The sequence below is a fragment of the Carcharhinus amblyrhynchos genome, chromosome 19 (assembly GCF_965287045.1).
Source record: "Carcharhinus amblyrhynchos chromosome 19, sCarAmb.v2.hapA, whole genome shotgun sequence".
In the NCBI taxonomy this organism is placed as follows: domain Eukaryota; kingdom Metazoa; phylum Chordata; class Chondrichthyes; order Carcharhiniformes; family Carcharhinidae; genus Carcharhinus; species Carcharhinus amblyrhynchos.
In genome coordinates, this window is record NC_137342.1 from 43,593,405 (window position 1) to 43,618,842 (window position 25,438).

At 45.1% G+C, this 25,438-nt stretch overlaps 1 protein-coding gene across 17 annotated transcripts in view; it reads right to left on the minus strand.

Moving 5' to 3' along the window:
* Nucleotides 1-25,438, minus strand: part of celf2 (cugbp, Elav-like family member 2) — a 614,034-nt gene that overhangs the window by 302,513 nt on the left and 286,083 nt on the right. Inside the window, exon 1 of one of the 17 annotated variants that reach the window (XM_080207683.1) lies at nt 14,706-14,788. The exons of the other annotated variants lie outside the window; for them this stretch is intronic. Within the exon in view, the coding sequence (XP_080063809.1) occupies nt 14,706-14,776 (71 nt within the window). The 5' untranslated portion in view covers nt 14,777-14,788. Of the gene's footprint in view, nt 1-14,705; nt 14,789-25,438 lie in introns of those variants that run through there. 17 annotated transcript variants of the gene reach the window in all.

A 25,438-nucleotide genomic window follows, 5' to 3' on the forward strand; every position in this document is an offset into this window, starting at 1 on the left:
TCACACTCTGATAACCATACCTCGAGGCTCATTCTGTTCCTGTGCTCCCTCAGACACGATAGTGCCTTCGCTTTACTGTAGATACTACTCCCAGTGGCATGAGCACAAAGACTATTTCGATTGGGCACTTTCCCCCTGAATCCGGAACAGGCCAATCTGTTGCTCTGTACATACCAACTCGTAGTGATTTGTCTCCTTGAAGGAAGTGGTTTGCATTCTACCTCACAGCGCCAGAGATCTGGGTTCAATTCTGGCCTTGGGTCACTGACTGTGCAGAGGCTGCATGTGGCACGGAGGCACAGGGATGGCACAGTGGTTAGCATTGCTGCCTCACAGTGCCAAGGACCCGCGTTCAATTCTGGGCTTAGATCACTGTCTGTTGGGAGTCTGCATGTGGTATGGTGGAAAGGTGGTTAGCACTGCTGCCTCACAGCACCAAAGACCCAGCTTCAATTCCTTGGGTCATTATCTGTGCAGAGTCTGCACGTTCTCCCCACGTCTGTCAGAGTTTCCTGCGGGTGCTCTGGTTTCCTCCCACAGTCCGAAAGACATGCTGGTTAGGTGCACTGGCTTTGCTAAACTCTCCCTCAGTGTACCCAATCAGACGCCAGAGTGTGGTGACTCGGGGATTTTCACAATAACTTCATTACAGCATGAATGCAAGCCTACTTGTGACATTAATAAATAAACTTTAAACATAAATCACCACTGAGCTGGATTTGCTGCTCTCAGTTATGTTGGCACGTCACATTTGGGTTGAGGTGGATGGAGCTATTAATTGTTCTCCAGGGATGGGTTAAGCAAGTGTCAGCAAACAATGGTTGAGAAGAGAATTGGTAGGACTGTGATGCCCATTACAGTTGAACAGCCACACATAAAACTGGCGCTCCATGGGCAAGATGGCTGCTGGCATGAAGACAGGATGTCTTTTGATTAAAAAGAAAATCACAACAGGCCATCATTTTCAAATCAAACTCTGTCGACATGCCAGAACTACTTCAAAAGCTGAGACTATCAAACGTACAAGGGAACTGCATGGCTTCTGTTGCCTGCAAGGCAAAGCTAGAGATTTTGTTTAAATGTCAAATAGAAGCATAATTCCACAGCTTAAAAGTGCCTAAGGATATGTGGCAGCATGGTGGCACAGTGGTTAGCACTGCTGCTTTATTGTGCCAGGGACCTGGGTTCGATTCCTGGCTTGGATCATTGTTTGTGTGGGGTTTGCACACCCTCCCAGTGTCTGCTTGGGTTTCCTCTGACAATCCAAAGATTGCGGTTAAGTGCATTGACAATGCTAAATTGCCCCTCACTGTCACTGGGACTAGTTGGGTAAATACATGTGATTACATGAATATGGCCTGGGTGGGATTGTTATAGGTGCAGGCTCGATGGGCTGAATGGCTTCCCTCTGCACTGTAGGGATTCTATGATATGGGTGTTGCTGGCAAAACTGGCATTTATTATCCAACCCCAGTTATCCTGACCTGAGTAGCTTGCTATGCCACTTCAAAGGACAGGCAAGAGTCAGCCATGTTGACATGAGACTGAAGTCACATATAGAAAACAGGTTTCCCCTCTTGAAGAACGACATGAATAAATCCACTGGGTTTTAGTAACAATGCCACAAATTCATTATCACTTCTTATTGAAGCATCTGGTATTGGCCATCGCATTTTTAGTAAGATGTGAAGGTCCTTGAGAGCGTACAGTGGAGGTTTACTGGAACATGATGAGGGTTGGAGAAGCTGGGTTGGTTTCCTTTGGAGGAAAGGGAATGGAGTGATTTGAGAGAAGTGTACAAGATTATGACTAGTCGAGATAAGGGAGACAAAAAAAAAATACAGTTCCCGTTAGCTGATGATACATGGGTTTGGGGGTGCAGATTTAAAGTCTTTGTCCTGAGATACAGGGGGAAGGTGAGGAAGAACCTTTTTTTTTTCCCCCACACAATGAGTGGTAACGACCTGGAATTCTTTGTCTACGAAGGTGGTGGAAGCAAAGACAAAAGGGAAACTGTATGGGCGCCTGAGGCAAATAAATTTGCAGGGGTACGGGGTTAAAGCAGGGTTTCTTTATTCATTTGTGGTTCAAGGGTGTTGCTGACAGGCCAGCGTTCATTGCCCATCCCAAGTTACCCAAGGACAGTTGAGAATCAACTACAGTGCTGCGTCTCTGGAGGCACGTTGGCCAGACTAGGTAAGGGTGGCAGATTTCCTTCCCTAAAGGACATTAAAGAACCTGATGGGTTTTTCCAATAGTGGTTTCATGATCATTCGTAAATTCTCAATTCCAGATTTTTTTATTGAATTCAAATTCCATCACCTGCTGTGGCAGGATTCAAACCCGGTCCCCAGAACATTAACTGCATTACTGGTTTAATAGTCTATTGATAACACCACTAGACCATCGCCTCCCCATTTAGATAGATCTGAAGGATTTCTCTACAGACAGCTAGCATAGATTTGGTGGACCGAAAGGCCTCCTCTGTGACAAAATGACTTTCTCACTAAGCTTTTGGTTTCCAGGCTTTTTATTAAACTATATTAAAACTCTCAAATTGCCATGATGGGTTTTGACCTTTCATTGAGCCCTGTTCCCTCAATTATTAGTTCGGAAACATCACTACCACATGGCACAGATGGCATGGTGGCACAGTGGTTAACACTGCCACCTCACAGCACCAGGGACCCAGGTTCAATTCTGTCTTCGGGTCACTGACTGTGTGGAGTTTGCACATTCTCCCTGCGTCTGTGTGGGTTTTCTCCAGTTTCCTCCCACAGTCCAAATATGTGCAGGTTAGGTTGACTGGCCATGCTAAACTGACCCGAGCATCAGAGGGATTAGCACAATAAATATGTTGGATTATGGAAATAGGGCCTGGATGGGATCGTGGTTGGTGTAGACGCAATGGGCCGAATGGCCTCCTTCTGCACAGTAGGGATTCCGTGATAGAAAATTGCCACTTGTGTTCAAGGCGAGGGAAATATAATATTAGGGCGTGATCTCCTACTGTTACATTGATCTGCATGAAGTATCCCAATGTAATTGGGCTATTTCTGCCCTGGTTTTACACTATATGAGAGTTGTCAGCATTGTGATTCCCAGTGCATGCTGTCCTGTAGCTGGCCACAACCCAAAGGTTAACCTGTTAGGATTCACTAAAGTTTGCTTTATCCTTCTTGGTCATCAGCCAAAGTCAATGCTGGCAGCTTTACTTGCAGAGGCAATTATCGGGAACCACCAGCTCCACTCTGACATGGTGTAAAAGCAAAGAGTTTACAACCATTGATGAACAAATTACAGACTGGCTAATGTCACTACAACAATAAATGGAACCAAAGGTTACCTTTACAGCTGCGTCGAGGTACTTGCTCAACCCTGATACATTGATTGACGTGTCTGTGTGATCCTTGCTAAAGTGGCCATAACTAATTGAACAGCTATCAATAAGGCTTTTTTCAACAGTTATCATTAGCCACCTCCTTCCCCCCACCAAAACACTCCCCTTGAGGCCCACATTAGAAATAAAGATGCAAACAAGGTTCAGGATAACCAGGGCTGAAATAGTCTTTTCTCCCTTGGGAAATCTTTTTGAAAAACTCATGACATGAAGCAAATCGTAACTTGGTGCCACAGCACATGGGCACACTGACTTTACACATCGTGGTATGGGTGGAATGTCAAACTTTCCTTCAATTCCCTTTGGGATATCAAGGATTTCAAGACAACTAGCCTGAGGGGAAGTGGCGGCATGGTGGTGTTGTCATTGGACTAGTAATTCAGGGTAATGCTCTGGGGACCTGGGTTCAAATCCCACCACAGCGAATAGTGAAATTTGAATTCAATAGAAAAAAAATGGAATTAATAGTTTAGTGATGACCATAAACCATTCTCAAATGTTATAAAAACCCATGTAGTTCCTTTAGGGAAGGAAATCTGCCATCGTTACCTGGTCTGACCTACTTGTGACTCCACATCCACATCAGTGTGGTTGACCCTCGAATACCCTCAAAGAGCAGCACAGCGGTGAGCACTGCTGCCTCACAGCACCAGGAACCTGGGTTCAATTCCAGCCTTAGGTCCCTGTCTGTGTGGAGTTTGCACATTCTCCCCGTCGGCATGGGTTTCCTCCGAGTCCAAAGACGCATGGGTTAGGTTGATTGGCCGTACTAAATTAACCCTAGGGTCAGGGGGATTAGCAGGGTAAATATGAGGGATTACGGGAATGGGGCCCTGGTGGAATTGTGGTTGGTGCAGACTCAATGGGCTGAATGGCCTCCTTCTGCACTGTAGGATTCTATGAAATGGAGGGCATTTAGGGATGGGAAACAAATACTGCCCCAGCCAGCGGTGCCCATATCCCATAAAATGAATAAACGAAGAAACATGTTAGAAGCTTCGAACTTGGTCAACGGTCAACACTGATACCAAACATGCCTGCAGATACCAGCGTATTGTTAATGATTGGTCTGTTAACCTGCTTCGTGAATGGAATTTGGACGTGTAGAGCAGTCATTTGGGGTTTGAATTCTTCTGTCATAACTTCAGAATTCCCCAAAGAGGAAGGAAGGTGAGGCTGTGGTGTATTTAATCGGTTGAACCTAGAGGTGCTGGGGTATTCATGGGGAGAAGGGGAGGAGGTGGGGAGAGAAGAGATGGACAGTAGGGGGCCTTAGCTCTGCCAACAGGCCTTGGTGTTCAGCACTACAGTGAGTGGAACGTGTAACAAACTGGCAAAACAGAAACCCTCCAGGTGGTTGTAGATTTAACAGTAGCTTTATTTGGGAACTCCAAAGCATTGCAATAGATTTTTGCCATACATTTGGCCAACGCCACACCGTGAGGCATCTCGTTCATTTTACCTGGCTGGGTCATTTGGGCAGATTCAGCTGTGGCACAAAAAGCTAAGAAAATTAGGATTTTCATTCAGGGCAACACACCATGCCAAAAATAATACAATTGCAAACAACTTATGAAAAAAAAATCACAGACATGAGTTAAACAAAGGGCAGTGAATTGGTCTTGTTGTCCTTGTAAAGTGAGAAGATTATAAAGAGAAATCAGGATATGTTCCAGTTCCAGATTATGACCCAATAAACATTGTTGTAAAGTGTGCGCGCTTTGGAATGGAGATATGGGATGAGGAAAGCAGCACGTCACACATGTTCAAGCAACATGCCAACATGTGTCTAGCCTTGCACAGGAAAGATGACTCCTGGGAAAGGCAGTTGAAGCTTGAAAGTTCTCTCAAAACCGTATCCCAACATCAATCAATAGCTTTGGGGATAAAAAGGAAGATTGAAGACGAGGAGAGACTGTGTAGAGAGCCCATTGCAGCATCAGGTCCCAGTCAAGATGCCATCGGTAATGATGCACATGTAATGTTCATGATATAATAGTAATGGGCAGCACGGTGTTAGCACTGCTGCCTCACAGCGCCAGGGACTCAGGTTCGATTCCTGGCTTGGGTCACTGTCTGTGTGGAGTTTGCACATTCTCCCTGTGCCTGCGTGCGCTTCCTCTGGATGCTCTAGTTTCCTTCCACAGTCTGAAAGACATGCTGGTTAGGTGAATTGACCCAGACAGATGCCATAGTGTGATGACTAGGGGAATTTCACAGTAACTTCATTGCAGTGTTAATGTAAGCCTACTTGTCACTAATAATAAATAAACTTTAATAATTGATGATATTGCCAACGGCATAGATACCGTTTTTAGAGCAAATGGATCCAAATGGCAACTGAGAGAAAGGTGAACCCTGCCATACAGTGCCTACATGGTGATGGAAACAGTGGAGTCCATTTTTGACTCGTCACCCCGACAGATTGCCCACCGCCTCTGAAACCATCCCAATTTCAACCCAGCGCTTCTAGAATGGGCGGATAGTCCGCTAATACCATGCTCATCTCCCAAATCCCGAGTTTATCGATAGCTGGGACAACACTATCACGTTAAAAATTGTATCTGCAAGACACCAGACAAACTGCCAGAGTAATAATTCTCCAATCAAGTCATTCCGCAGAAGTCACTTAATGGGAACTGCGTTCCTCCAGATGGGAACCGTAATTCGTCTTATCCAATTGTTCCCATTAAAACTTCCATTAGGTAAACACCGCAGATTGCATGGGGGGTACGGGAAGTGAATGAATTTCCAATCTCATTAACATACGGCTCATTTATCTGCAGCTCCACTATAAATATAAAGTCAATGATTCCTTAGGGTTGATTCATAATTAGCCGTATCTTCACAAGTATGCAAAAGGAGCAACGGGGCTGGGTCGCGTAGGGGGATTGAGTAATGGTTTGCATGTAATTTTTGGACATTTATACACACAAACATACACAGCATATTAAAATTAGAATTGCAGAGGTCCAATTCTCATAACTGTAAGCTTTTATTAAGGAGGGAGTAAAAATTGCACTTTGTACTCTTGAAAAATTATTGTAATTAAGCCCACTCCCTTAGCCAGGCTTAAACCACTTGCAAGGCACGTTAGTGAGAAGGTTAAAGGAAACAGTATCAAATTCATCTGTGCTAAAATAGCAAGCCTGGCACTTGCTGACTGTAAAATTTCTCATCAACTAATTAAGCAAAACATAATGTTTGCAAAAAGGGCGATGGGCATGGCCACTTTGCGAATTGTTAGCATGTAATGGCTGGTGCTTACGTTTAATGGAGTTTAATTTCAAACAACCACTTTCCCTTGGTATAATTCATTACAGCCGCCTTGACTCTGCTGTGTAACAGCAACCTCTCTCCAAAATCAAAATATGAACACATTACCTCCTCCATGAAGGCTGCTTTATATAATTACAAGCATCCAGTACTTAGGAAGTGCAGCAATATTAACCTGCTACACTCACTCAAAAGCTTGCTCCTTTGTTTTTGTCTCTTTCCCTGCCTCTCTCAACCACACAGTAATTTCCTTGTCTGTTTATGTGCCAGGGTAGAGTCCCACGGGCACTGTGTCTCCATTGGTAGCCCTGCCAAGTGGCCACTGTCCAGGATGGAGCCTGGGCTTGTTACTACAGGCAAACCTCTGTTATGAAGAGTATATTGTTTGTTTATTAGTCAGCTTCCATTTACACTGCAATGAAATTACTATGAAAACTCCCTAGTTGCCACACTCCGGCACCTGTTCGGGTACACTGAGGGAGAATTTTGCACAACCAATGCACTTAACCAGCATATCTTTTGGACTGTGGGAGGAAGCTGGAGTACCCGGAGAAACCCATGTGACACAGGGAGAACATGCAGACTCTGCACAGACAGTGACCCAAGGTGGGAATCGTCCCTTATGCTGTGAGGCAGTAGTGCTAACCACTGTGCCACCATGTTGCCCCGTGTCACTGACATCCAGGAGAAGCTAAATTAAAAGTTAAAGTTTATTTATTAGTCACAAGTAAGGCTAACATTAATACTGCATTGAAGTTACTGTGAAATTCCCCTAGTCGCCACACTCTGGTGCCTGTCTTTCAGATTGCTCCAGTTTCCTCCCACATCGAGACACCGTTTGTATGGAGTCTGCACACCAGACAGGGACCCAAGCTGGGAATTGAACCCGGGTCCCTGGCACGGCGAGGCAGCAGTGCTAACTACTATTTCTAACTTTGACGAGACCCGGGTACAACTCAAACCACAGCCTTTTCTTAAAGACTGTTTGCATTCTTTTAACAAAACAGGGTAACACTGGCATCAGTTGCCACTGCTATCAGCAAGGATGCCAACAAGTGCAGTAGGGAATGAAGATAAACTCTTAGGCAAAACAATCTTCACAACCTAATCCTCACAGTCAAAGGATCATCTCTAGTGAGCAGAGAGCTCAATCACACTTTTTAATCTTTAGTTTGTGTGTTCAAATATTCTCTTCAAGAAATACTTTTGTTTGCAACAACGGTTAATGAAATCCGCAGCCACTCAAAGGTGTAATTAGAGTTAATGTCTGCACCAGTGACCAGCAGATGATGTGTGCACGGGGCATAAAATATTCCCCAACAATCACATTTGCTGGAGTTACTGAGCCCACATCTTCCCAGGCAAGAAGTCATTTCAACGAGCTAATATTCATTCTAAAAAGCACTACCGCGCCATGCCAATCCATGCATGAATTCCACTTAAAGTAATCCATTATTACCTTGCTCTGCATTGAGTGCCAACGGGGAAAGCTACACTCGCAAATGGATTGGTGACAGCTCCTGCGAGACTTCACCTCAATAAAGAATTCGAAAGTAGATCGAAAAATATACCAATAATGGGTTCAAAAGTAGGAGCAGAGGAGAGGAAAGTGTCTATTCCTCTCAAGTATTCCTTTCTGGATCATTCTGCATTTGTCTACCCCAGCTTGCTAATAGCCCTAATCCAATATGCGTTTGATAAAGGACAACAGAAATATACTTACTGTTAAACAAAGAACAGTGCTCTGTAAATAGGCAAGTTTTTAAACATCTTTTGGCGAACTTCCTTGCTCATTAAGTTTGTTAATGCTACCGCTGATGAATAGAGCATTGTCCATTGCAGACATCAGGCACTCCAGGGTCATCTGAGGCACACTCAGCACAGAATTTAACTTCTACTCTTCCACAGTATTCTCCAGCCCTGACCTCAGAAGAGCTCCCCTCGCTGCATCAGTGTGACATTTCCCATTTCCTTTAGCTGTCTGTGGCCTCTTGAGTAAGACTGCCAATTTAGTGCCACTTAGTGGCAACTTATAGGCAGTTTTGTACTGGAAGTAGCCTGTGACTCATTCAGCACACTGTCCTAGGTGGTCAGCAGTCAGAGGGCACTTTCGCCCTGCAGTCTGGGTAGGATTTGTATGCAGTTTGTCAAGGTCAGTGTCTTGACTCCTGATTTGTTCTCAAAGAGAACACTTGCAGTGCTACGGATGCAATTTACTCCAATACACCCGACCCCCTTTATCTGCTGAACTTTTCACTCCCAATTACTCGCCACAGGAAAGAAAAGTACCAGACGTCTGTGTGGAATTCTCCCCTTGTCTGTGTGGATTTCCTCCCCCAGTCCAAAGATGTGCAGGTTAGGTTGACTGTCTATGCTAAACTGTCCATGCTAAACTGCCCCCTTAATGTCAGGGGGATTAGCAGGGTCAATACGTGGGATCACAGGGGATAGGGCCTGGGTATTGTCAGTGCAGGATCAATGGACCAAATGGCCTCATTCTGCACTCTGGGAATTCTATGATCAGGAGAAGAGAAAAAAAAACGCAAGTGCCATAATAAACCTTCCCACTGTAAGTTAAACACTTCCTATGGTAAATTGACCAAAGAATTTAATTATTGCTCCAATGAGTAAGAGAGAAAGTGAGCGGTGGTGGCAGACTGCCCTGTTATATATCAACTTGAATGGCGAGGGAAATTAGTTGGAGTGAATAAAGGCAAGTTGACCCCCACCCCCCCAACTCTCGCCAATAGCTATTGAATTTTACCCAACATCGTGTACAGATATATAATCACATCACCGTCTAAAGATGTCAGGGCAAAAGCAACCTTTTCTTTTAAAGAAATGAGGTTGGGGGGTCTTAAAAAAATGTATTGTCGCCCACTCCCTGCCGTGCTTCCCACTCCTAATGCCAAGGACCCCCTCCTGAGCTGACTGCCTCTCTACAACTCACCACAGTGACTAGAATGAACAAAAAACTTCTGATATTCAGTCACTGGAAGGATAGAACACACAGGCTGAGATACTAATTGATTTGTTTGTTGTCTCTCCTCTCCCCACATCCGAATGAAAAAAGTTTAAAGTTTGTTAGTGTCACAAGTAGGCTTACATTAACACGGCAATGAAGTTACTGAGAGAATCCCCTAGTCACAACACTCCGGCGCCTGTTCGGGTACATTGAGGGGGAAATTAACCTGGCCAATGCACCTAACCAACACGTCTTTTGGACCGAGAGGGGAATCTTTTCTTTGTCCTTTACTTAAGAGGCATCTGGATGAGTAGGGATTGAATAGAGGATTTTGATTTGATTTATTATTGTTACATGTATTAACATAGTGAAAAGTATTGTTTCTTGCGCGCTATACAGAGAAAGCATACCGTGCATAGAGAAGGAAATGAGAGAGTGCAGAATGTAGTGTTACAGTCATAGCTAGGGTATAGAGAAAGATCAACTTAATGTAAGTCCATTCAAAAGTCTGACAGCAGCAGGGAAGAAATTGTTCTCGAGTCAATTAGTATGTGACCTCAGATTTTGTGGAAGAGAGAATGTCCAGGGTGCGTGGGGTCATTAATTATTGCTGGATGCTTTGCCAAGGCAGCGGGAAGTGTAGACAGAGTCAGTGGTTGGGAGGCTGGCTTGCGTGATGGATTGGGCTACAGTCACGAGCTTTTGGAGTTCCTTGTGGCCTTGGGCAGAGCAGGAGCCACACCAAGCTGTGATACAACCAGAAAGAATGCTTTCTATGGTGCATCTGTAAAAGTTGGTAAGAATTGTAGCTGACATGCCAAATTTCCTTTGTCTTCTGAGAAAGTAGAGGTGTTGGTGGGCTTTCTTAACTATAGTGTTGGAATGGAGGGATCAGGACAGGTTGTTATTGAGGAATATGGACCAAGTAAGGGCAGAAGTTTTTTTTAGGTTTAACTAGGGCATCATGATCGGCACAGGCTTGGAGCACTGAAGGACCTGTTCCTGTGCTGCACTTTTCTTTGAAACCAGAGCATCCAGAGAAAACCCATGCAGTCTCGGGGAGGATGCGCAGACAGTGACCCAAGCCAGGAATCGAACCCGGGTCCCTGGCGCTGTGAAACTGCAGTGCTAACCACTGTGCCAGTCCAGGGAAGTCACAGCTTCAATAACTGAATAAAAGTCAAAAGATTGGAAACATAACGGGGCAATACATGGTGATGTTCATTTAAGTTTTTTTCAACAGGGCCACATTGGGACAATGCTAGTTAGCGTGGTTTGGAACACAGCTCCCTAAACAGAACATGAAGCTGAAGGGAACATTCCACAAGACCATAAGAAATAGGAACAGGAGAAGGCCATTCGGCCCTTCAGGCCTGCTCCGCCTTTCAATGGGGTCATGGCTGATCCCACATACCTCACGTCCACTCTCCTGTCCTTTCCCCATAATCCTCGATCAGAAATCTACCTCGGCCTTAAATATACACAACGGGTGGGATTTTCCAGCCCCATTTGTCCCAAAACCATAAAATCCCGCCTGAGGTCAATGGATCTTTCCGTGGTTCTGATTCTGTCCCACTGCTCACTGCGGCAAGGAGTTCCAAAGACTCCCAAAGAAATTCCTCATCTCGATCTTAAATTGGCTCCCCTTTATTCTAAGGCGATCACCTCAATCCACAATTTTTGTCTCTTCTGTTTGGCCTCCAGAATCTCAAATAATACATTTCTCCCTTTCTGATCCAGTATTACCTTTCCTCCCTCTTACTGTGGAGCTTAGTTAGATTTTTTTTTGCCCAAGGATAACCTCAGTAAACTTATCAGTACCAGTAAACAAAAGAAGCATTTAGTGGTTACTTATCATTTCACATTCTATCTTGGAGTCATTTAAGTGCAACAGGATTACCACCCCCACCCCACCCTGTTCTCCCTCCTCCTCTTCCGAAGGTGCTAAGTCAAGCTGGAGTAGAGTTTAATGGTCGACTAGCCTGCTGGAATGTCACCAGTGTGAATATTCTTGGTGTCTGCCTTGACAGAAAATGCTGGCAGGCAACTGAGCTTCATCCCAACCAAGGCTCCCAGCCTGGTCTCACCTGTCAGCTGCCCCCATACACTGGGGTTGGAGCCCCCAACCAATTTCCCTCAACATTGTCCAGACACAGTCGCCAATTTTTTTATTCATTTGTGGGACATGGGCGCCGCTGGCTGGTCAGCATTTATTGCCCATTTCTAGTTATCCGAGGGAATTGAGAGTCAACCGTATTGCTGCGGCTCTGGAGTCACACGTCAGCCAAATCAGGTGAAGGTGGCAGGTTTCCTTCCCTAAAAGGGCCTTAGTGAATCAAATAGGTTTTCCCCGACAATCAACAATGGTTTCACGGTTATTAGCAGATTCTTAATTCCAGGTATGTTTTATTGAATGCAAATTCCACTATGGCAGGATTCGAACCCAGGTCCCCAGAACATTAGCTGAGTTTCTGGCTTAATAGTCTAGTAATAATACTGCTAGGCCATCGCTTCCCCCAGAGGCCTAGGTGTCATCGCAATACAACCTGACTCCAATCACCTATGGCACCAGTGACCCCTGCCACATTCCACACACCCACCCTCTTTAAATCTCTGCGCCAATTAGAAAACAGACTGACACTATTGCTCGATTCCTAAAGGTCAAACAACCTTTTTTATTTAACCCATCCCCAAATCATTTACAACTAATAAAACTAGAAGTGTTGAAAGGACAGAAAAGGAAACTTATTTTAACACCGCGTTATTTTTCAAGTGGATGTTGCTCACGTGCATTTGGTCGATAATTCCTGAAGTCTCCAGGAACATTCCTGAGGGCAGCCCCCATCCAGGGAAGCTGGAGGCCATCCGAGCAGCCAAACCACTCCTTTAAAAACTCAGTCAACTTTGGAAGTTAACTAGAGAACTATTTGTACCTCCTCAAGACATTTCAGACAACCAAAATTAAACTCTCTCTCTCTCAAGCCAGTGCCTCAGGCTTTCCATTCTAATTTTCAACTGACATCTCTAACAGCATAGGGGAAGGTTCAATACCAATCTGTTAAAAAAAAACAGTAAAAAGTCTCACAAAAGTCTCATCAAGAAAAACCCACAGCCTTCGAACAAAAAAAGGCAAACGATATTGAGATTTAGTGCTTAAGGATGACCGCGAGCTTTATTTCTGAGAAACTATGGTTAAAAATAAGAGCTAAAGCAAAGTTTTCCAACAGAATCAAACACAGCACAGGTTACATTCTGCTCCCCAGTGTGGGAGGGGGGCCTTTGTTGATCAGTCCCTGATAGTCCCAGCTTTGTTACGACGCACACAAGTGTAAAAGAGACATTTCTGGCCCTGTTGTCCCTCTTTCTGCAGCTGCTGTCTTTATGCACCTCCCCAACTGGTATCCCAGCGCTGATCGCAAATTTCATGCTTGTACACAAATGCCCCTTTCTGGCCGCACAAAAAAATGAATCTGATGTTCTCAAACTACCTCTGAGACATGGTCTGCCATGGATTTTACAATGAATGTCTGGGACAATTAATTTTTCTTGCAAGTCCAATTTCAACTAGGAGAAGTGACGGCATGGAATCACCCTCCCCACCCCTACTTTATGCACTCCCCACCTAGACACTTCTCCCCTCCTTCACTCCTGCCCCACCCACCACCCCCATTCCTACCCAGTCGCTCCCCATCCCATTCAAACCTCCCCTGCCCAATCTCTGCTACCAGCAGAACCCCCTCTCCTATCCTTCCCCACCCTCCTATCCCCAGAACCTTCTCTGCTCCCCTACCCCAGAATCTTCCCTCCTCCCCCTCTTGTCTTGCCCCAGAATCCTCCCATCTCCCCTACCCCAGAACTCTCCCTCCTACCCTCCTCCCCCTTTTCTCCTGTCTTCCTCCCCCTCTCTCTCCTACCTTCCTCCTCCTACCCTCCCCCTCTCTCTCCTACCTTCCTCCTCCTCCTACCCTCCCCCCTCTCTCCTACCCTTCCCCCAGCACTTTCACATCCAGTTCTGCTTCTGTCACATGGCAAGCAAAATGCTGCAGTTAAAAATACATATATATTCACACACATAAATCTCACCTCCTTCCCAGAAATATTCACCTGATCAGCAAAGATGTCTTGTTATCTCACTCGGCAGGAGGAAGGGGGAGGGGAAAGGGAAGATCAGGTTATTCAGCTAGGAGTGTGTGTGTGAAAGAGAGAGAGAGAGAGAGGCAGGGTGCTTAAACACAGACCAGAACCGAGATGGTGGCAGAACAGGAAAGAGAAACTGCTCTCAGAGACACGGGGCAACTGCAGAGTATTAAATGGACCAACCTTCACGCCTTCAGCAAATGACCTAATCTCTTAACCCAATAGTTTAAAAATCAGTGGACACAATCTGGTCACCAGTGTTCACAGAGACTGGGGAATGCAGTAGCAGTCACTCCACTCCATATGTTTGTATGGGGAAGGTTATATCCCTCGTATCTCTCCGAGTAACGATAAAAAAAAAGCTTCCACACCCCATACACTTTCCAATCCCCATCTCCAGACTGCATTCCTGTCTTTACACAGCATTCCCTGACCTCAGAGCTGAGAGCGAGGAGCAAAGTCAATTTAACCCCGTGATACGAACAAGCCAGTGAATTGTATCTTTTTGACTGGGAGCCTCTGACACTTTTAGACAAAGAAAGTCTATCTTTTCTCCTTTTTTTTGTTAGAGAAAGCTGCATTATCCCGTTTAACAAATCACACACAACATATAATTCTCCATCTTGTATTTACACACACTTTACCGTCCATCACACACTTGAAAAGTGCTGAGAATGAAACGTCCCTACACAATGTGGCAAAGCGGCTCAGTTCTGAATGTAACCAGCCTTCTCCCCCCCCACCCCACACCCACACCCACACAGTGCTTTCATCCCGAAAGCTAGCGCTACCGTTCAGTTTCTGATGCTAATTCCAGCCCCCCCCGCCCCTTGCTAAATCTCAGCTCCCTCTGTAAGGCAGCGGGTATTTACTGTGGCTGCTTTCTGGATCCTTACAGCGCGTCGCATTGAAAGAGGGTCCACTTACATTCTGTCCGACACCAGCCCGCAACTGTCAACCATTATCTCCGGCAGAAAGTCCAGTTGGAAAGAAGTCATGTTCACCACCCCCCGCCCCCCCTCTCTCTCTCTCTCTCTCCCTCTCCCTCCTCCCCCAACTCCACACGCCGCTCTCTGTAGCAAATAATTCGCCCTGTGCGTGTCTGATTCCACAACTGTTGCCCACAGACAGACAGGGGCAGGTGTGTGCGAGGCCTCCCTGGGGCAGCCTGCCTTGCAGTTGTCACATTTCTTTCTCTCTTTTCTTTCCCCAATCTTCACAGAAACAGCACACACTCTCTTTCACACACACTACATATATATGTATATATTTAAAGGAGCTGTCACAGAGGCAACTGTCTACACAGCACCAGGTGCTGAAAGTGGGAGGTGCAATTCTGATCAAAACTGGAGCCAGAATTAAGTGCGAGGAAAAGCGAGAGAGAGAAAAAATGCAAAAGTCTTTGTTTTAATTCCAAAAAAAACCCTTCAACTGAATGAATCCATGTGGCAGATTTCCCTAGGCATCACATTCATTCACACTGGGAGAGCATTTACTGGACCAGATAAGTGGCCAAACAAAGAATACTTGCCTTTATGTAACCCCTATCTCATCCCCAAATTTATCTGCCAAAAAAACACAGCATAATGTTTTTTTTGCTCACAAGAGCACCGACATGGCACTTCCTGGGCCAGGCAATAGAAATGTGAGGAAGACAAAGGATACTTGCATTTATGTAGCGCCTATTCCTAAACGCAACCCAACAGTGAGTTATTTATTTGTCAGGAAACATAGCATGTTTTTCTTCGTCAGAGCGCAGACAAAGAGCTGTGATGAAGGGTCGTCCTGACTCGAAACGTTGTCTCTATTCTCTTCATAGATGCTGTCAGACCTGCTGAGATTTTCCAGCATTTTCTGTTTTTGTTTCAGATTCCAGCATTTTGCATTCACAATGATTTTCTTCTTTGGTCACACAGCTACAAACAGCCTCAAGACTCAAGAAAGCTTACAAGTATCATACAATCCCTACAGCGCAGAAGGAGGCCATTTGACCCATCGAGTCTACACCAGCCACAATCCCACCCAAGCCCGATCTCCGTAACACCATGCATTTAATCCAGCTAGTCCTGCTGACACAAAAGGGCAATTTAGCTTGGCCAATCCACCTAACCCACTGTGGGAGGAAAGTGGAGCACCCGGAGGAAACCCATGCAGACATGGGGAGAATGTGCAAACTCCACACAGATAGTGACCCAAGCCAGGAATCAAACCTGGGACCCTGGCAGCGCTGTCAGGCAGCAGAGTTAACCACTGTGCCACCATGCCATGTTCTTCTTCCCTGATACCATTGGACTTTTGAATGGAGTTACCTTGCATTAAGTTGATCTTTCTCTACACCCTAGCTATGACTGTAACACTACATCCTGCACCCTCTCCTCTCCTTCTCTATGGACAGTATGCTTTGTCTGTATAGCGCATTAGAAACAATACTTTCCACTGTATATTAATACATGCAACAATAATAAATCAAAATCAAGATGAACAAATACAATTAAAAAATCCTCCTGAGGCAGCTGGGGAGATGTTTCAGTGCCGCCAAGAGCACAAAGTCAAATGGTAAAGGTTAAGGTCGCCATATCATGTGAGGTAAGAATTAAGATCAGTGGCCATGAGCAACCAGGTACACCACCCCCCCCCCCCCAAACCTTTTGGGATCTTCTGACTGATCTGCTTCAGTGAATTCCAGCAATTTTCCATTTATTTTGCGACTAGCTGGTAGGCTTTGAACCTCCATCTCGTAATATGCAAACACCTCGGAAGGAAATGTTCCAGCGAGGTCTTTCAAGATTGTAAAGGTGACAGATGATAGCCAACAGTCAGGAATATGATACCAGGGACACATGGGTGCAAGGCAGTTGCAGAGAGAATTAAAGGAAAGGTTCAAAAACATTCTTTCAACAGAGAGTGCGGAATCTTCTGCCACAATCCACAAAATTATTCATCAATAATTAGAAACAGGAGTCAAATCATTGCTTGAACAAGAATATTAAAGGGGTCTCAGGATTGAATTGGGTGGTACAGTGGTTAGTTAGCACTGCTGCCTCACAGCGCCAGGGACCCAGGTTCAATTCCGGTATAGGGTCACTGTCTGTGTGGAGTCTGCACGTTCTCCTCGTGTCTACGTGGATTTCCTCCGGGTGCTTTGGTTTCTTCCCATACTGCAAAGGTATGCGGTTTAGGTGGATTGGCCACGCTAAATTGCCCCTCGGTGTCAGGGGGATTAGAAGGGTAAATGTGTGAGGTTATGGGAATAGGGTCTGCATGGGATTGTTGTCAGTGCAGGCTCAATGGGCTGAATGGCTTCCTTCTGTATTGTAGGGATTCTATGAATAGGAAAATGTTAGCGCACGACTGAAAGTCTGGATTTATTCCATAACATTGTCCACGTTTCTAAAAAATACTACAAATGATGGCATGTTCTAGAGCACCATTCATAATTGTATTTTGTGCTAAGTGGGTCTGGATAGTCACAGAATCGCATTAATAAACTGAGCTCCCTCTGCAGAGCTACAAGCAGAGCTTTGCTGAAGATGCCAAAGAGATTGCACAGAAATATCACAGCAGATGGTGGCGTAGTGGTAATGTCTACTGGACTTGTAATCCAGAGGCCCGGGCTAATGTTCTGGGAATGTGGGTTCAAATCCCACCATTATTAAATGTGGAATTGAAAACATTCTCAATTATGATGAGCATGAAACTATTATCGATTGTTATGAAAACCCATCTGGTTCACTAATGCCCTGTAGGGAAGGAAGTCTGCTGTCTGACCTACATATCACTCACATGAATGTGGAAGAGTCTCAACTGGTTGGAGCACACAGTTGAACGGCAATTGAGGCAACAAATGCTAACCTGGCCAGTGATGCTCACATCCCTTAGAAGAATGAAACAAGGTACAAAACCAGCCAAGGCAAGGAAAGTCCTGAGAGTGGATCAGAGCTTCTATTGACTGACTTCACCTTGTAATGTTACTCATATTATATGCTATGAGTGGCATGGTGGCACAGTGATTAGCACTGCTGCCACACAGCTCCAGAGACCTTGGGTTCGATTCCCTGCCCGCGTCGCTGTCTGTTAACATTGGCCATGTTAAATTCTCCCTCTGTATACCTGAACAGGAGCCGGAGTGCAGCGACTAGGGGATTTTCACAGTAACTTTATCGCAGTGTTAATGTAAGCCTACTCGTGACACTGATAACATTTTTAAAAATCATAGCACCGTACAGCATACAGACTGCTCCAAAGAGTTGTATTCACAAATGTGCGCCATGTCAATAGAAGACAACGGGGCTCCAAATGATAAAACGGCAGATAGATTTACATATCGTTATCATGTCTCTCCAAAGACCCTCAGTGCGCTTCACATTAAATTGCACAGTGCGGCAAAGAGAAATGCGGCAGACATTTTGTGCCCAGCAAGTCCCCAATAAACAAAATGAGTTGTTTAATCTGTAGGTGCTGGTATAAACAAATTAAAACTCTGCCTCTCCATTCCTATTTCATTAAGGAGCCTCTCACAAATGCGCTACAACATTCTTTAGAACCAATTATTAAAACATTATTGAAAGCTATCAAAGCTGAGATTGAGAAGTTCAATCTGAGATGAGTGGAAAAGACATGGAGATTATTTTAAAAGAAAACCTTATTAAATTTATGTAAATTCCATACTATGTTAATGTGGAATATGGAGAAACTACTGGAAATCTAATCTGTTTTTCTAATTCAGTTTATAATTGTAATTATTTCCACATTAAGGGGTTGATTCCATTAACACTTACATTTCCATTGAGATATATGTGACGTGGCAGTCTCCATGTGTCCGTGTTCATATGTCTATTTGCCTGAGTGACAATGTCCACGCATGATTCTGTGCACATTGTGTGTATATCTGCCCATTTGTGTAAGAGCACACGTGTGCACAAGCATATGGGCATGTATCCCTGTCCACGTGTGTGTCTACATACATGCGTGTGCATGCATGTGTCTCTCTCACCGTTTACCAAAACCCTCCATGCACTTTGTAAAATTCTTACAGACCCAAATCCCTGGAGGGAAAACTGGTTTCAAAGCAGCTTTTAATCATGGTATCAGGGGTAAAGCGGTATGTAAGTAGGTCACAGACTACATTCTAAGCTGCACAGGATACTGTTATAGTTAACATCTGCACAACACCACACATTTAAATACTTTCTCCTTCACCATCATTTAAAGGCAGGAGCAAAAGGTCAGTTAAATAAACAGCAAGAAACCACTGGAAATTTCAATTAAGAAAAGGGTTGAGTTGATGCCGAGATACATAGATGCTGCAATGCGCCATTACTAACTTACTTCTTTGATGACCTACCTGTGAGTAATTAAAATTGTGATAGTGAATATATTCACAAACGCTACACATAGACTTCGCTTACAATGAGAGTGGTACAACATAATTTGTTTTTTAAGTTTGGATTTGCACAATAACTTGCACAGTAACACACTAACAATAAATAAATAAACGTATTTATCAGTGCCACAAGTAGGCTTACATTAACATTGCAATGAAGTTACTGTGAAAATCCCCTAGTCACCACACTCCGGCACCTGTTCGGGTACACAGAGAGAGAATTTAGCATGGGCAGTCCACCCAACCAGCACCTCTTAGTCGGGGGGGCAACCAGAGCACCTGGAGGAAATCCACGCAGACACAGGGAAAATGTGCAAACTCTGAACAGACAGTGACCCAAGCTGGGAATTGAACCAGGCACCCTGGCGCTGTGGGGCAGCAGTGCTAACCACTGTGCCACCACACATAGGGGAAGACCATTCAACCCACCATGCCTATACCAACCCACCAAAGCGCACATGCTTTTTGAAAGGGACTCATTTCTCAAAACCCTTTTAATTTTTCCCCTTTCAAAGCAGGACTGAAGGATAGTAATCCAGACCCAGGATCTCAACTGTTATTTTTACCCTCCTTAGCTGAGGGGTACCTGTGGATTCCCCAGTGCTACTCAGGCTGAGGTACTGGCCTAAAATCAAACCAAGGCCTTCTATTTGCATTACAAATGGTAATTCCACATCTCCATTGCCTGTACTGGTTAACATAGAAACACAGAAATATAGAAGATAGGAGCAGGAGGAGGCCATTTGGCCCTTCGAGCCTGCTCCACCATTTATTATGATCATGGCTGATCATCCAATTCAATAGCCTAATCCTGCTTTCTCCCCATAACCTTTGATCCCGTTCGCCCCAAGTGTTATATCTAGCTGCCTCTTGACTACATTCAATGTTTTGGCATCAACTACTTCCTGTGATAATGAATTCCACAGGGTCACCACTCATTGGGTGAAGAAATGTCTTCTCACCTCTGTCCTAAATGTTCGACACCGAATCCTCAGACTGTGAGGTTGAACAATCTATTTTCTTCTTTGGTTTCCCTGTGTCTTATTTTTTAAACCTTAAATCATACTGAATTTGTTGGTGGCTGTGAAGGATGGGGCTACGGCCATTGCCAATGTCTTCACAGGCACGAGCTATTCAATATGAGTATATGGATAAGGAGCTGTAGCAGGCCATTCAGCCCCTTGAGTCTGCTCCACCATTCAATAAGATCATGACTGATCTAATCGTACCCTTAAACCTGCATCCCACCTCCCCCAATAACCTATCACCCCCTGCTGATCAAGAATCTATCCACTTCTGCTTTAAAAATATTGTAAGATTCTGCTTCCACCGCCTTTTCAGGAAGAGAGTTCCTGAGCCTCACTTCACCTGATTTCCACTTTAAATGGGCGAGCCCTTATTTTTAAACAGTGATCGCTAGTTCTAGACTCTCCCACAGAGGAAACATCGTCTCCATATCCACCCTGGCAATACCCCTCAGGATTGTAAATGTTTCAATCAAATCATCTCTTACTCTTCTAAACTCTAGTGGATATAAGCCCTGCCTGTCTAATCTTTCCTCATAAGACAACCCGCCCATTCCAGGTATTAGTCTGGTAAACCTTCTCTGAACTGATTCTAACACATTGCTATCCTTCCCTAAATAAGGAGACCAATAGTTCTCCAGATGTGGTCTCATCAATGTCTTGTACAACTGAAGCATAACCTCCCTACTTTTGTAATCAATCCCCCCTCACAATAGCCATGATCTTATTGAATGGCGGGGCAGGCTCGAAGGGCTAGATGGCCTACTCCTGCTCCTATTTCTTATGTTCTTATGTTCTTAAAAGAAAACATTCTGTTATCTTTCATAATTACTTGCTGTACCTGCATGCTAACCTTTTGTGATTCATGCACTGGGACACTCAGATTCCTCTGCACCTCAGAGTTCTCTTACCATTTCGACAATATGATTCATTTTTATACTTCCTGCAAAAAGGGACCATTTCACATTTGCCCACATTATACTCCATTTACCAGATCTTTGCCCGCTCACTTAACCCATCGATGTCCCTATGTAGCCTTCTAAAGTCTTCATCACAACTTACTTTCCTACCTATCTGTGTCATCAGCAAATTTGGCAACCATTCCATCCATCCCTTCATCCAATTCATTTCTATACATTGTAAACAGTTGAACATAAGAACATAAGAAATAGGAGCAGGAGTAGGCCATCCAGCCCTTCGAGCCTGCCCCGCCATTCAATAAGATCATGGCTGATCTGTCGCTGCTCAGTTCCACTTTCCCACCCTCTCCCTATAACCCTTAATCCCCTCTCCCAGTACTGATCATTGAGACACACCACTCATTACATTTTGCCAGCCTGAACAAGACCTATTTGTGTATACTGTTTGCTTTCTGTTAGCCAGCCAATCTTCGATCCTAAACCAGCCTCCCGTCCATTGACTCTGCTTACACTTCCCACTACCTTGGGGAAGCAGCCAGCATAATTAAGGATCCCACGCATCCTGGGCATTCTCTCTTCTACCTTCTTCTGTCAGGAAAAAGATACAAAAGTCTGAGGTCACATACCAACCAACTCAAGAACAGCTTCTTCCCTGCTGCTGTCAGACTTTTGAATGGATCTACCTTGCATTACGTTGATCTTTCTCTACACCTTAGCTATGACTGTAACACTACACTCTGCAGCCTCTCCTTTCCATCTTCCCGATGAACTCTATGAATGGTATGCTTTCTCTGTATAGCGCGCAAGAAACAATACTTTTCACTGTATCCCAACACATAGTATCACAGAAACATAGAAACTAGGAGCAGGAGTAGGTCAATCAGCCCTTTGGCCCTGCTCCTCCATTCATTTTGATCATGGTTGATATCAAATTCAATATACTGATTCCTCCTTTCCCCACATGCATTACATTGATCTTTCTCTACATTCTAGCTACGACTGTAACACTACATTCTGCACTCTCTCGTTTCCTTTTGCTATGAACATTATGGTTTGTCTGTATAGGGTGCAAGAAACAATACTTTTCACTGTATGGTAATACGTGTGACGATAATAAATCAAATCAAATCACAAGCTTTTAGTTGATGTGGCACTTTATCAAATACCCACTGGAAATTTAAGTACAGTACAACCACTGTAAAGGTTCCCCATTATCCACAGCACATGCTACTTCCACAAAGAACTCCAATAAGTTGGTTAAACATAATTTCCCTTTCACAAAACCATGTTGACTCTGCCTTGAATGTTTCTAAGTGCCCTGCCGTAACATATTTAATCATGGCTTCTAACATTTTCCCTGTGATAGATATTAAGCTACGTGTCCTGTGGTTTCCTGCTTTCTGTCTCCTTCCAGCACAGCGGTTAACACTGCTGCCTCGCAGCAACAGGGACCCGGGTTTGATTCCCAGCTTGGGTCACTGCCTGTGTGGAGCTTGCACATTCTCCGCGTGTCTGCGTGGGTTTCCCCCAGGTGCTCCAGTTTCCTTCCACAGTCTGACAGGTGTACCGGTTAGGCGCATTGGCCACGCTAAATTCTCCCTCAGTGTACCCGAAGAGGTGCTGGAATGTGGCGACTAGAGGATTCCCACAGTAACTTCATTGCAGTGTTAATGTAAGCCTACTTCTAACACTAATGAATAAACTTTAAACTACCTTTGTGAATTAAGGAGTTACATTTGCTATCCTCCAATATAATGGATTCGTCACCAAACCTACAGAATTTTGGAAAATGAAAACCAATGCAACAACTAACTCACTAGTCACTTTTTTTAAGGATGAAGTCCATCAGGACCTGGGCTCTTGACAGCCCACAGCACCAAGGAACAGGGTGTTCTCTGGTTCTCCCTCTTCCCGAACAGATGGAGTTTCCACCTTCCCACATCAGATCAGGAGCTCAGCAGAGTGGCTCACACCTGTCAATGAATCCTGGTGCCAGCCCCGGAATAGGGATGCATTTCCAGGGCAACTAGATAAGCGCAGGAAGGGAAAAGAAATAGAAGGGTAAACTGATAAGGATAGGGTGAGAGAACGTTGGTGGGAAGGGGACATGGGCAGAAAATCACCATTGTGGTTCGCAGCTGGGATTCTCTGACACTGCTGAAAGTGAATGGAGTTTTAGTTTAGTTTATTTGTTAGTGTCATAAGTAAGCTTACATTGGCACTACAATGAAGCTACTGTGAAAATCCCCTAGTCACCACACTCTGATGCCTGTTCAGGTACAGAGGGAGAATGTAGCACGGTCAATGCACTTAACCAGCATGTCTTTCGGACTGTGGGAGGAATCTGGAGAAAACCCAAGCAGACACGGAAAGAAAATGCAGACTCCACACAGACAGTGATCCAAGCCGGGAATCGAACTTGCAGCAGGGTGGCCACAGATGAGATGTAACAGTCCTGTCCTGCATACAGCAGCGAGGGTCAGTTGGTCTGAATGGCCTATTTCAATTCTGTAAAATCCATGCAACAATCCACAGCATCAGGCTGCCCCCATAATGGAAGTTCCCTGTTTGGAGCGAGTGTTACCATCATCTTTCCTCACCCAGTTGGGAGAATTGAATGGTGCAGGCTCCAGGGTTCGTCTCAGCCACTAACTAACTATGATCATATCCATTGCTCTCGCACCATAGACTGGCTGGAGGGATCAACCATATTGGGAGAGTCAAAGTCAAAATTATTGCCCCTCCAACTTGCACTGGCCACTTGCTCATGCATTGCCACTCAACCAAAAATCTAACAAAAAAAAGGAAGGCACGGTGGCACAGTGGTTAGCACTGCTGCCTCACAGTGCATGGACCTGGTTCGATCCCCAGCTTGAGTCATTGTCTATGTGGAGTGTGCACATCCTCCCCATGTCTGCGTGGGTTTCCTCCGGGTGCTCCGGTTTCCTCCCACACTCCAAAGATGTGTGGGCTAGGTGGATTGGGCCATGCTGAATTGCCCTGTAGGGGGATTAGCAGGGTAAATACGTGGGGTGAAGGGGATAGGGACGGGGTGTGATTGTTGTTGGCGCAAACTCGATGGGCCGAATGGCCTCTTTCTGTAGTGAAGGGATTCTACGAAAAGGTGATGAACTGAAATATGGAGAGAATGACGTAACAAAATGGCCCTGGGAATTCTTCGAAGTGGTGCAGTGAGGGCAGGAGGAGAATGAGAGGTCCAAACACCTGTCCTACAGTGTCTGAGAAAAACAAGCTGAACATTTGATCTGACTCTTAACAATGGTTTGTTTCATCCGATGGTTTGAATGACTCCCAATGGAACAAGATAAAATCTGACTGTTTGTCCTGTATGATTTGTTTCGACAAAGCTCAGATATCTCACGGGCTCTGATAGAACATTCTCGACAGAATTTCTCTTTGTTTGTTGCACAATGGTGATTGGTATTGCTAAATTGTTGCCCTTTTCACCCACACGGTAATAACCATCAACCTGACTGCCAGGAGAGGTTGACTCATCCGCAGTCCCCGCCCGCCTCCTTTCAGAGGTGGCTCAGTGGCACACTGGTTAGCATTGCTGCCTCACAGCACCAGAGACCCGGGTTCAATTCTGGCCTCGGGTCACTGTCTGTGTGGAGACTGCATGTTCTCCCCGTGTCTGCATGGGTTTCCTCCGGGTGCTCGGGTTTCCTCTCACACTCCAAAGATGTGCGGGTTAGGTGGATTGGCCACGCTAAACTGCCCCTTAGTGTCAGGGGGATTAGTCGGGTAAATGAGGGTTACGGGGATAGGGCCTGGGTGGGATTGTGGTCGGTACAGATGCGATGGGCCAAATGGCTTCTGCACTGTAGGGATTCTAGTCTTCTAGTGTTTCCTGAATGTTGGGGACTCTTATTGCTGGTGCACGTTCCCAGAGAGCCAGCAGCCCTCTGGAATCTTCCTTCACCTCCATGATTGGAAAGGCGGTGGTGTAACCACAGATCACGCGACACCCTTTTCCCATATTGATGTGAGAGGGTGGGGAATGGACACACCGTGCTCTGGAATGATTGCCTTTGTCAATCTTCCCATTCTTTTTAAATCGTGGTAACCCCACGTTGATTGTGGCTTCACGGCCAACTGAGATAAGCAGAATTAGCGCAGGCCAGAAATCCTAATCCGGAAACTTCTGGGCCTGCTCAACCCTTCGCCACAGCACGTGGAGATTTACCCAATGAACCGTAACAATCTTTTCTTGTTGAATGCAAGAGATAGCCAACAAGTAGTTGTTTCTGGCAGCAGGAAAGGGAAGTCAACTCATATCGACACTGCACAAGCTCGCCTTGTCGCACAGAC